This window comes from Entelurus aequoreus, linkage group LG25 (assembly GCF_033978785.1).
Source record: "Entelurus aequoreus isolate RoL-2023_Sb linkage group LG25, RoL_Eaeq_v1.1, whole genome shotgun sequence".
Taxonomy (NCBI): Eukaryota; Metazoa; Chordata; class Actinopteri; order Syngnathiformes; family Syngnathidae; genus Entelurus; species Entelurus aequoreus.
This window is the reverse complement of record NC_084755.1, coordinates 4,671,941-4,684,897: the sequence shown is the minus strand read 5'-3', so window position 1 is coordinate 4,684,897 and position 12,957 is coordinate 4,671,941. Positions and strand designations below refer to the sequence as shown.

Sequence of the window (12,957 nt, the reverse complement as noted above, 5' to 3'; positions counted from 1 at the left end):
CATATTTTGTGTTTTTTCCATAAAAAAACAGGGGTTTTTTTGACAAAAAGGGCATACAATTTAAATCTTTAAAAAAAAACAACGTTATATTGACAGATAGACCTAATGTTGATCTAGATATTTAAACTTTGAACAATAATAATAATACTACTAAATAATGACACATTTTTAATATATTTTTTAACCTAAACCCTACGGGGTCCCCGGCATCAATCCTGAGTGGAGGCCTAAATGTATATTTTTTATACATATATGGCATTGTTTTTAAAAAAATAAAAAATATCAAAATGGCCCCCGCTTGCTTTGATTTTTCAGTGTGCGGCCCTCGATGGAAAAAGTTTGGACACCCCTGACTTAGTTGATGCATCTTTGGCAGCGACTACAGCCTCGAGTCTTTTTGAATAGGATGCCACAAGTAAAGGGGGAGATCGAAAGCTACAGAAGATCCTGGGGGCAAAAAATGCCAAAGTAAGAGGAGAACAACAGGCATGTGATTTGACCACAATGAAAAAGACTGAAAACATTTCCGGGGGTCTGGGGGACGAAGGCCCCCAACCAGGTCCAGGTTTTTCACCAAAATTGCTAAAATGAACAAAGACAGCACCATTTGAAGAAAATATTTTAGTGTTTAAAGACATGAAAACATTAATAGAACATACATAACCTAATTATAATAATGAATCACTGTATATGGTTCAGTCCCAACAGTATTTAGTCACTAATATTTACATCTTGTGTTCATTTCACCTCCACAGGTGTCACATTGATCAGTGTTATTATCTACAGTTTATTTACAGTATTACCACATTACTTCAGTTCACTTCACACATTAGCTTCCTCGGAGAGTCCTAACATGAGTGAGCCTTCCTTGCACATTTCTGAGCGGCCTGCATTTTCCTTTTGGTCTCTGCTTTTGCAGCTTCTTTTTTGGATTTTTGGATGAATATAACAAAATACCAAATGTAAACATTTCATTCTTTTCGCCAAAATAGGATATACATTTATGAAAATAATTAAACATGTTTAGTATTGTTTACTCATATTTGAAAATAGGAAATAATAATAATGTGAGGACACTGACGTATTGCATGAAACAAGTGTGAAAATACTTACCTTCAAGATTGTTACACCACTGACAATAGTTTCAACAGACTACATAAGAACTTAAAGGCCTACTGAAATGATTTTTTTTAATTTAAACGGGAATAGCAGATCCATTCTATGTGTCATACTTGATCATTTCGCGATATTGCCATATTTTTGCTGAAAGGATTTAGTAGAGAAAATCCACGATAAAGTTCGCAACTTTTGCTCGCTGATAAAAAAAAAGCCTTGCCTGTAGCGGAAGTAGCGTGACGTCACAGGAGCTAGTATTCCTCACAATTCCCCGTTGTTTACAATGGAGCGAGAGAGATTCGGACCGAGAAAGTGATGATTACCCCATTAATTTGAGCGAGGATGAAAGATTCGTAGATGAGGAACGTTACAGTGAAGGACTTGAGAGGCAGTGATGGACGTATCTTTTTTCGCTCTGACCGTAACTTAGGTACAAGCTGGCTCATTGGATTCCACACTCTCCTTTTTCTATTGTGGATCACGGATTTGTATTTTAAACCACCTGGGATACTATATCCTCTTGAAAATGAGAGTCCAGAACGCAAAATGGACATTCAGTGCCTTTTATCTCCACAACAATACATCGGCGAAATGCTTTAGCTACGAGCTAACGTGATAGCATCGTGCTTTAACTGCATATAGTTCTTCCTGACTGGAAGGATAGATAGAAAATCAACAATACTATTAAACTGTGGACATGTAAATACACGGTTAATGCTTTCCAGGCTGGCGAAGGTTAACAATGCTGTGCTAACGACGCCATTGAAGCTAACTTAGCAACTTAGCAACGGGACCTCGCAGAGCTATGCTAAAAACATTAGCTCTCCACCTACGCCAGCCAGCCCTCATCTACTCATCAACACCCGTGCTCACCTGCGTTCCAGCGATCGGCAGAAGGACGAAGGACTTCACCCGATGCGTTTGGCGGCCCGGAGACGTAGGAAGTCAAGGTGAGGTCGCCGGCTAGCGCGGCTAGCGCTCCAACAAAGTCCTCCTGGTTGTGTTGCTGTAGTCCGCTGCTAATACACCGATCCCACCTACAACTGTCTTCTTTGCAGCCTTCATTGTTCATTAAACAAATTGCAAAAGATGTCCAGAATACTGTGGAATTATGAAATGAAAACAGAGCTTTTTGTATAGGATTCTACGGGGTACCATAACTTCCGTTTAACTGACTACGTCACGCGCATACGTCATCATACCGCGACGTTTCAGCCGGATATTTCCCGGGAGATTTAAAATGTCACTTTATAAGTTAACCCGGCCGTATTGGCATGTGTTGCAATGTTAAGATTTCATCATTGATATATAAACTATCAGACTGCGTGGTCGGTAGTAGTGGCTTTCAGTAGGCCTTTAATATTACAAAATAGTATTATATGCAAATTTATTTCAAATAAATTGTTAACTGGAATCAATAATGCGACTCTTTGAATTTCTGTAATTTCATAATATATTTTCACGTGGCTTTTTATTTTTAGAAAAACCCATTTATATTTCGAAAAGCAATAATTGGTTAATATTTAAAACAAACATGCGTATTTCGCAAGCAAATATTTTTTAGCTTACCTCATTATTAACAACCCTGTCTGCAACTGAAGTGGGTTGTTTGGGTGGATCTTTCCTCTCCATGTTACTTTCGGTTGACATCCAAAAGTACCAGCTAGTGAAAAGTTAGTTTTCCTTGCTTCAAGTTGTTTCATATGTTTTTGGCGTTTCGCATGTACTTCCAAAGCCTTGAAACCTCGTGATCCATAGTCAATATTATCATGACACCACGTGCACAAAACCTTTCCGGGACGATCGATTTTCCGAATAAAATCACCAAACAAAGTCGTAACTTCCTTCTTCCCAACAGTATCAGTGATTTCCCTTTCCATCCAGTCCCATCGAAACTTATTTTTGACATGTTTATCAATTTCTTTTACTCGTAAAGCGTCCTTTCTCTCGAGAACCGACATCGTTTACATATGGAAAATGGCGTTATTAACGTCATCATTCATAACAGATGTCCTGATTGGTCACAAGGAACATATCGACCAATCAACCACGGCGTAATATAAAGTACGTCTTGAATCTTGATTTAGGGTCGGGAAAAAAAACGGAAAAACAGAAGATAATTTTTTTTTTTCCCGAGATTAAAAAAGACGGAATTCCGACTTTAGACGGAAAAATCACATGCCTGGAACAAGTTAAAGTCTACAACAACAAAACTTGAATATCGCGAGAAAAAGGATTTATCGCCTAGGCCTCTGTAGTAAGGATGTAACGATATCAAAACATTATCACGTTATTGTGGTATATGACAAAAATAAATAAAAAGACTTAAAAATGTGAGAAATGGTGTGTAAAATGAAGTGGCAGTATAGTTTAGGATAAACACACTTACTGGAATTGAACACAAACATAATGATCTAATGATCTAATCACATTTATTACAACAAAGTAACAAGGGTTTTAAGTGTGGGGGCATAGAGCTGCTCCACCTCTACGCCCCCACCCGCTCCCTCAGGTCAGCTGATCAGCTAATCCTGGAGGTACCCTTTTATTATATAGGAAAACAATTTAATCTAATAAATAAATATTGACTGTTACCCCCCTAAAAAAATAAGATAAAAAAAATAAATATTGACTGTTGTTACCCAAAGTATATTAAGTGGGATTTTTCAGAAAAACAAATCTATACAGTAACACAAAAACAACCTGTCTCTGTGATCACTATAGGTGTATAAATAATAATATAGTGTTAAATAAAATCAGTCCCTTGAGCACAAAACTGAAAATAATACAGCTCTCCAAAAAGTGCACTTCTGCTGCTATTGGAACATAACTGTTTGTTATGATGCTTTGACATTTTTGCACTTTATTTCTTTATTGAAAGAAAATTCTATGAAGAGAAAAGTTGTTTGCAAATGTGGTTACAATGCTAAAAAATGAAAAGTTAAAGCTAAAAAAAGAAGTACACTTTGAGTTAACATTATTTCTTTATAGGGGGAAAGATGTTATGAGCTAGGGAATATAACAACTACACTACCCAGCATGCAACGGGAGTGACGAGCATGCGCGGTAGCCCCGAAAAGTGTTGTTGGATATCGTCACCCGGCAGCTAAGAATGAGGTTATGAGCACGCTGTGAAAGTAAACGTCAAGAACTCAGCCAACACGCCTCGTCTGCATTATTTATAATTAGACAGACAACACATATACAGTGTGATTTTGTTTTGTTTACAAGGAAATGTCATATATGTATGTGCTGCGGTTGCTTTAAGAACGTTGCGACAGCTGCCGTAAAGGAGGTGCGTTGCTAGCCTGGTTGCTATGTTTCCGGTTGGTGGTAAAAGTGTTCTTCATGTGTTTGTACCCTGCTCAAATCTCTCAGTAAAGTTATTCATTGGATTATAGCTTTTGTTTTGAACTTTATTACATCTTGGAGCGCTTTTTCCCGTCCATTTTTTTCCTGCTTTCGCTATCTGCGCCTAATGACTGAGCTACGTGACGTCATTTCTTGTGATGTCCCACGGAGCATTTCTGGTCGGGACGGGATTCGTTCCGAGGGATTTGAATAAAGAACCAACTCTTTTTCTTTACTATAGTGGTCTCGATAACGGGTACCGGTTCTCAAAAAGGGATTCGAGTCCGAGGACTCGGTTCTTTTCTTATCGAACAACCGGGAAAACCGGTTTCGAGTATCATCCCTATGGTATAGTAACATCCACTGTCTTTCAACTTCTACTTTCTGGTAAGTAGTGTCCTCTACAGTGGACATTTTTTTTCTCGATTAGTTTGGGAAATGCAGTGTCTCAGAAAAGTTTACTCCCATTTTAACTTTTAATAACGTAAACACCACACACACATTGACGTTTAGCTTTGCTGGCTTCATCTTTTCCGGGTGACGGTAGCTTATCAAGTAGCTTAGGTACTTTCGCATGGTGCGCCTTGACCAAGTCTGTTTTGGCTTGGAAGGCTCGAGACGAACGTGGCGCATTTTAGTACCTCCGCCACGCAGGTTATGTTTTTACCTGGGTTTGTTTGTTAGCAACATAATTCAAACAGTTTGGAAAAAAAACTAAACAATTAGTCTTATCTACAACAAAGTGGAACACACATCACTTCTGCTTCCTGTTCCTCTCCCCTGTACGGCGCTGCACACCCCTACATTGCAGTCCAGCGCTGCACAGAGGATTCTGGGAGATTCATTTATTTTCCAGACCCACCAAAGCAAATGTGCCAGAAAAAAATTCACCCACCAAGTTTTCGTTTAATACCGTCGTACGTCATAACATTATTGGTAAGATTTTAAAAACGCAACACCGCGGTATTTAGAATACCATTACACCCCTATTATGTAGACATCATTTTCAGGTTTAGAACTATGAAATAGGCGCCAATCTTGTCAGCATCACAGGGGCCTTGAAGGCGTTAAGAAATGAGGTTACATTCGGGTTCCGTCGGTACTCTAGCTTCCTTCCAAAAACGAAAGCTATTAGGCTTCTAATCTTGAACGGGTTTGTGCTGAAAACAAAGTTTTGTTGTACTTGTGCAATGACATTAAAGACCTACCTTATCTATCTTACCTTATCTAATTGGAGGCTCTAAATTGTCAATCCAAATAAGTGTTTGTTTTCCTACATGCGCCCTCTGATTGACTGGCAACCAATTCCAGGTTATAGCCTACCGCTCACCTAAAGTGACCCCACTGTGGAAAAGTGACATCAAAAATGAATGGATAATTCTTATTTTTGGTGGGTACAAAGGAAATTACCGTATTTTCCGGACTATAAGGCGCACTTAAAATCATTTTTTCCCCCTCAAAACTCGACAGTGTGCTTTATAACCTGGTGCGCCTAATATAAGGGATAATTTTGGTTGAGCATACCCACCTCAAAGCTATTTTATTTGGTACATGGTGTGGTGATAAGTGTGACCAGGAGATGGCAGTCAAACATAAGAGATACGTGCGGACTGCACTATGATGGCTCTCAAGTAAACAACAACAAAATGTTATATGTTCCATTGAAAATATAGAACATTACACACAGCGCTCAAAAATCTATCAAAATGTTTTAGTAGGACTTTGGTAAGCTATGAAGCCACACCGCTTGATGGATTGTACTGTGCTTCAACATAGGAGTATTATTATGATGTGTATATATTATCTGGCATTTTGTTTTCGCAATATTATGCAAAAGCAACTTTTCTTACCTTCTGGTATCTGCTGATCTGTATTTGGGGTCTGCATAAGTCCTGAAAATTTGCGCGCGTCTGCCTTTGTAGTCCGTGCCGACCCCGTAGTCGATAATCTTCTTCTTTTTCTCTACCTTCTTGTTATGTGACATTCATCCTCCACTGTTGCCATTTCTAATATAAAGTAGTGTAAAGTTCTTACTTATATCTGTCAGTAATGAAAGCACTAAAACATACCGGTGTAGTGAGTTTACATTATTCACCCAAGGAACTTTAGTTATTAGAGTTCCGGTTGGACGGTTTTTCACGTGACACATTTCCGGCGTGGTTGTTGTTTCCGGATAAGGAGATGCTGCTCCGTTATTGATTGAATGTCATTAAAACAGTTAGCGCCATCTTTTGACACTTCTTCCACTCCCGTCCTTGCACGCTACACCGCTACAACAAAGATGACGGGGAGAAGACGCTGTCCAAGTGGAGGCACGTAAAAAAGACCCGCCCACAAAACGGCGCATCCTGAAGAGACTGTCAGAAAGTGACTTGAAGATGATGTGTAAAACATCATCTATGCAACATTTTGAGCAAAGAACCACCATTACATGTTATGAAGACCACAAGGAAGTATTTTACATTTAATATATGACCCCTTTAATGCGCCTTAAAATCCGTTGCGCCCTATGGTTCAGAAAACACGGTAAACGCTGTACAATATTGCGATATTATTTCAAAGTCTGAAGGTTTTTTTATGCTATCGTAATGTGTTTCAAACAATATTTAGCCTCTAAAAGTTAGTTTTCCTTTTTAAAGGCATGTTACGTGTTAATATTGTGGTGCTTTTGGAGGGGCATGCAATGGTGCTCATAAATTGAGGTAACAATATTATTTTGTCACATTTCAACAATGTCTCTCTACTAGGGGTGTGGGAAAAAATCGATTCGAATTCGAATCGCGATTCTCACGTTGTGCGATTCAGAATCGATTCTCATTTTTTAAAAAAACGATTTTTTTTTTTTGATTTTTTTTTTTTTATTAATTTTTTTTTTTTTTTAAATTAATCAATCCAACAAAACAATACACAGCAATACCATAACAATGCAATCCAATTCCAAAAGCAAACCCGACCCAGCAGCACTCAGAAGTGCAATAAACAGAGCCATTGAGAGGAGACACAAACACCACACAGAGCAAACCAAAAGTAGTGAAACAAAAATGAATATTATCAACAATAGTATCAATATTAGTTACAATTTCAACATAGCAGTGATTAAAAATCCCTCATTGATATTATCATTAAACATTTACTTTATGAGATGCGATGCAAGTGTAAGCCACTGTGACACTATTGTTCATTTTTTGTATTATTTTTTTTTATTATTGTTTGTAATGATAATATCAATGAGGGATTTTTAATCACTGCTATGTTGAAATTGTTACTAATATTGATACTGTTGTTGATAATATTCATTTTTGTCTCACTACTTTTAGATTGTTCCGTGTCATGTTTGTGTGCTCTCAATTGCTCTGTTTATTGCTATTCTGAATGTTGCTGGGTCGGGTTTTGTTTTGAAATTGTATTGCATTATTATGGTATTGTTGTGTATTGTTTTCATTAAAAAAAAAAAAAATTTAAAAAAATTTAAAAAAATAAAAAAAAAATCGTTTTTTAATCGAGAATCGTGTTGAATTGAAAAAAACAAAAACGATTCTGAATCGAATCGTGACCCCAAGAATCGATTTTGAATCGAATCGTGGGACACCCAAAGATTCCCAGCCCTACTCTCTACTGTTCTTCCTGTTGAATCTTCAAGTAATAGAAAAGAATAGATGTGTTCAAGTCACTAGCAACGACTTGTTAGCAGCTTGTTTTAGCAGATTAGCCAACCGTTGTTTGGTGGATGTCTGACTTTTTCAATCCAAACCAAGGAGTTCCTCTTTCTGGCAACAAATCTTCCATAGGTTTTGTTTGTTTACATGTTGTGTAGACCAGTGTTTTTCAGCCTTTTTTCAGCCAAGGCACATTTTTTGCGTTGAAAAAATGCAGAGGCACACCACCAGCAGAAATTATTAAAAAATGAAACTCAGTTGACAGTAAAAAGTCGTCGTCGCAATTGTTGGATATGACTTTAAAGCATAACCAAGCATGCATCAATATAGATGTGGGATCTGAGTTGTGGCTTGTGCAGCCCTTTGAGACACTCGTGATTTAGGGCTATATAAATAAACATTGATTGATAGCTCTTGTCTCAAAGTAGGTGTACTGTCACATCACACCCTGACTTATTTTGACCTTTTTTTGCTGTTTTCCTGTGTGTAGTGTTTTAGTTCTTGTCTTGTGCTCCTATTTTGGTGGCTTTTTCTTTTTTTGGTATTTTCCTGTAGCAGTTTCATGTCTTCCTTTGAGCGATATTTCCCGCGTCTACTTTATTTTAGCAGTCAAGAATATTTCAGTTGTTTTTATCCTTCTTTGTGGGGACATTGTTGATTGTCATGTCATGTTCGGATGTACATTGTGGACGCCGTCTTTGCTCCACAGTAAGTATTTGCTGTCGTCCAGCATTCTGTTTTTGTTTACTTTGTAGCCAGTTCAGTTTTAGTTTCGTTCTGCATAGCCTTCCCTAAGCTTCAATGCCTTTTCTTAGGGGCACTCACCTTTTGTTTATTTTTGGTTTAAGCATTAGACACCTTTTTACCTTCACGCTGCCTCCCGCTGTTTCCAACATCTACAAAGCAATTAGCTGCCACTTACTGATATGGAAGAGTATTAAACTGTTACTCTACCGAGCTCTAGACAGCACCGACACTCAACAACAACAACACATCATTTGCAGACTATAATTACTGGTTTGCAAAAAATATTTTTAACCTAAATACCATATTTTTCGGACTATAAGTCGCAGTTTTTTTCATAGTTTGGCCGGGGGTGCGACTTATACTCAGGAGCGACTTAATTATTAACACATTAGCGTAAAATATCCAATAATATTATTGATCTCATTCACGTAAGAGACTAGACGTATAAGATTTCATGGGATTTAGCGATTAGGAGTGACAGATTGTTTGGTAAACGTATAGCATGTTCTATATGTTATAGTTATTTGAATGACTCTTACCATAATATGTTATGTTAACATACCAGTTGGTTATTTATGCCTCATATAACGTACACTTATTCAGCCTGTTGTTCACTATTCTTTAGACATTTTAAATTGCCTTTCAAATGTCTATTCTTGGTGTTGGCTTTTATCAAATAAAAGTCCCCCAAAAATGCGACTTATACTCCAGTGCGACTTATATATGTTTTTTTTCCTTCTTTATTATGCATTTTTGGCTGATGTGACTTATACTCCGGAGTGATTTATACTCGGAAAAATACGGTAGGTGAAATTAGATAATCTCCCACGGCACATTAAGCACAGTGGTTGAAAAACATTGATGTAGACCACAAGGAAGTCTTTTAAATGTAGAAAAAAATCATAATAATATGCGCCTTATATATGAAAAAAGATCAAAAATAGACCATTCATCGGCAGTGCGCCTTATAATACGTTATATATTTTTTGTCGTTATAATAATACAGAATGAGTGTCCTTCGTGGTTGTAAATCCCTAATATTAAGGAACCACAGGAGGTGAATGAACAGGTGGAGTTAAATGTACCTGCAGTGGATGTGATGGAGGTGCAAGCTGGTGTGAATGAACAGGTGGAGTTAAATGTACCTGCAGTGGATGTGATGGAGGTGCAAGCTGGTGTGAATGAACAGGTGGAGTTAAATGTACCTGCAGTGGATGTGATGGAGGTGCAAGCTGGTGTGAATGAACAGGTGGAGTTAAATGTACCTGCAGTGGATGTGATGGAGGTGCAAGCTGGTGTGAATGAACAGGTGGAGTTAAATGTACCTGCAGTGGATGTGATGGAGGTGCAAGCTGGTGTGAATGAACAGGTGGAGTTAAATGTACCTGCAGTGGATGTGATGGAGGTGAAAGCTGGTGTGAATGAACAGGTGGAGTTAAATGTACCTGCAGTGGATGTGATGGGAGGTGCAAGCTGGTGTGAATGAACAGGTGGAGTTAAATGTACCTGCAGTGGATGTGATGGAGGTGCAAGCTGGTGTGAATGAACAGGTGGAGTTAAATGTACCTGCAGTGGATGTGATGGGAGGTGCAAGCTGGTGTGAATGCACAGGTGGAGTTAAATGTACCTGCAGTGGATGTGATGGAGGTGCAAGCTGGTGTGAATGAACAGGTGGAGTTAAATGTACCTGCAGTGGATGTGATGGAGGTGCAAGCTGGTGTGAATGAACAGGTGGAGTTAAATGTACCTGCAGTGGATGTGATGGAGGTGCAAGCTGGTGTGAATGAACAGGTGGAGTTAAATGTACCTGCAGTGGATGTGATGGAGGTGAAAGCTGGTGTGAATGAACAGGTGGAGTTAAATGTACCTGCAGTGGATGTGATGGAGGTGAAAGCTGGGGTGAATGAACAGGTGGAGTTAAATGTACCTGCAGTGGATGTGATGGAGGTGCAAGCTGGTGTGAATGAACAGGTGGAGTTAAATGTACCTGCAGTGGATGTGATGGAGGGTTTGCTTTGTTTACCTGCTGATTCTCCAGTGTTGATCCAGTCTGGGTTCGCAATGCTGGCAATTGCAAATATGTCAGCGGCCAAAAAGAGGCACCCTGAAATGATGGTCAGTTTATCCATATTTCTTCATCCAGTGAGGCTGTTGAGTGCGCGGGTAGGGAGGGAGAAGTCCAATGTGACCCGGACCAGGGGGACCGCAGGCCGGCTGGTGTCAGTCTAACCTCGCCCCCCCTGGCGTGTTTCCGCTGGGCATTCTGCAACAATGTCGTTAGCTCCAGAGAGCTCGCAGCTACACAACGACGCCACACATCACATCTCAAAGGGTCAAACAAGAAGCTCCTCTTTTGTTGTCCTCTGGATGTTCAGCAGCAGCATCCGGCAGGCAGCAGCTAGCAGGCGGCTAACAGCTTCCCGGACTCCGTGAGTCGCGCTGCGGCCCACAGGCTGCTCGACATGGGTAACATTTCACTCCCACACCAGGGGGAGGATCCGTGTTTGTTTTACAGCACTGTGGAGGAAAGTGACTCCATCACCGTGTGGTGCTATCTGGTACTCACTGGGGTAGCATCTGGTACCCGCTCTGTTTTGTTAGCATTTGGTACCCGCTCTGTTTTCTTAGTTCCCTCCGCGGTGTTCTCCGGTGGTGAGGGGCGCACACACACACACACAACGCCTCGTTAAATGTCCAAAAGTGTCCGGTAGAAGGGCACCGACGCTGCTGTTTGGCTTCCACCGTTAGCCGAAGCTCCCGTTCTGCCTGCTGGTCGAGCGAACTCGAACATGAACACCCACTTGGTTGCAGTCCAGGCGGAGTGTTCTCGTCCTGGAGGGGGGCTTCACTCTCGCGAGATTACCTACATTGGGGGGGGGTCGTGTCCTCAGCAGTTTTGTCTGGGCTCGGTTGTGCCCCCCCCAAATTATTTATATCTGGGTTATAGCAAAACATCTCATGTGGATGCATAGACACACACACACACACACACACACACACACACACACACACACACACACACACACACACACACACATATATATATATATATATATATATATAACATATATATATATATATATAACATATATATATAGATATATAATATATATATATATATAGTATATATAATATATATATATATATATATATATATATATATATATATATATATATATATATATATATATATAAAATATATATATATAATATATATATATATATATATATATATATATATATATATATATATATATATATAAAATATATATATATATAATATATATAGACATATATAAAGGAACAAGCGGTAGAAAATGTGTGCATATATATATATATATATATATATATATATATATATATATATATATATATGTATATATATATAACATATATATATATAATATATATATATAGTATATATAATATATATATATATATATAAAATATATATATATATAATATATATATACATATATATATAATATATATATACATATATATATAATATATATATATACATATATAAAGGAACAAGCGGTAGAAAATGTGTGTGTGTATATATATATATATATATATATATATATATATATATATATATATATATATATATATATATATATATATATATACACACATTTTCTACCGCTTGTTCCTATATATATATATATATATATGTGTGTGTGTGTGTGTGGAGGGTATGTATGTATATATATCAGTGACGTGCAGTGAGGTTCATGTCAGGTGAGGCACTGACTTCATCACAGTCAGATTTACAAACATATGAACCCTAAAGAGTATCTTATTCACCATTTGATTGGCAGCAGTTAACGGGTTGTGTTTAAAAGCTCATACCAGCATTCTTCCCTGCTTGGCACTCAGCATCAAGGGTTGGAATTGGGGGTTAAATCACCAAAAATGATTCCCGGGCGTGGCGCCGCTGCTGCCCACTGCTCCCCTCACCTCCCAGGGGGTGAACAAGGGGATGGGTCAAATGCAGAGGACAAATTTCATTACACCTAGTGTGTGTGTGACAATCATTGGTACTTTAACATAAACATACAAACTGTAGCACACAAAAAAGCAC

The 12,957-nt window shown here is 38.4% G+C and overlaps 1 protein-coding gene across 1 annotated transcript in view; it reads right to left on the bottom strand.

The window, feature by feature from the left end:
• The window catches only part of mosmoa (modulator of smoothened a), a 46,099-nt gene extending 34,405 nt beyond the window's left edge, over positions 1 to 11,694 (bottom strand). The window contains exon 1 of the mRNA XM_062036373.1: positions 10,894 to 11,694. Within this exon, the coding sequence (XP_061892357.1) occupies positions 10,894 to 10,999 (106 nt within the window). The 5' untranslated portion in view covers positions 11,000 to 11,694. The remainder of the gene's footprint in view (positions 1 to 10,893) is intronic.
• Between the last annotated feature and the right edge of the window lie 1,263 nt (positions 11,695 to 12,957).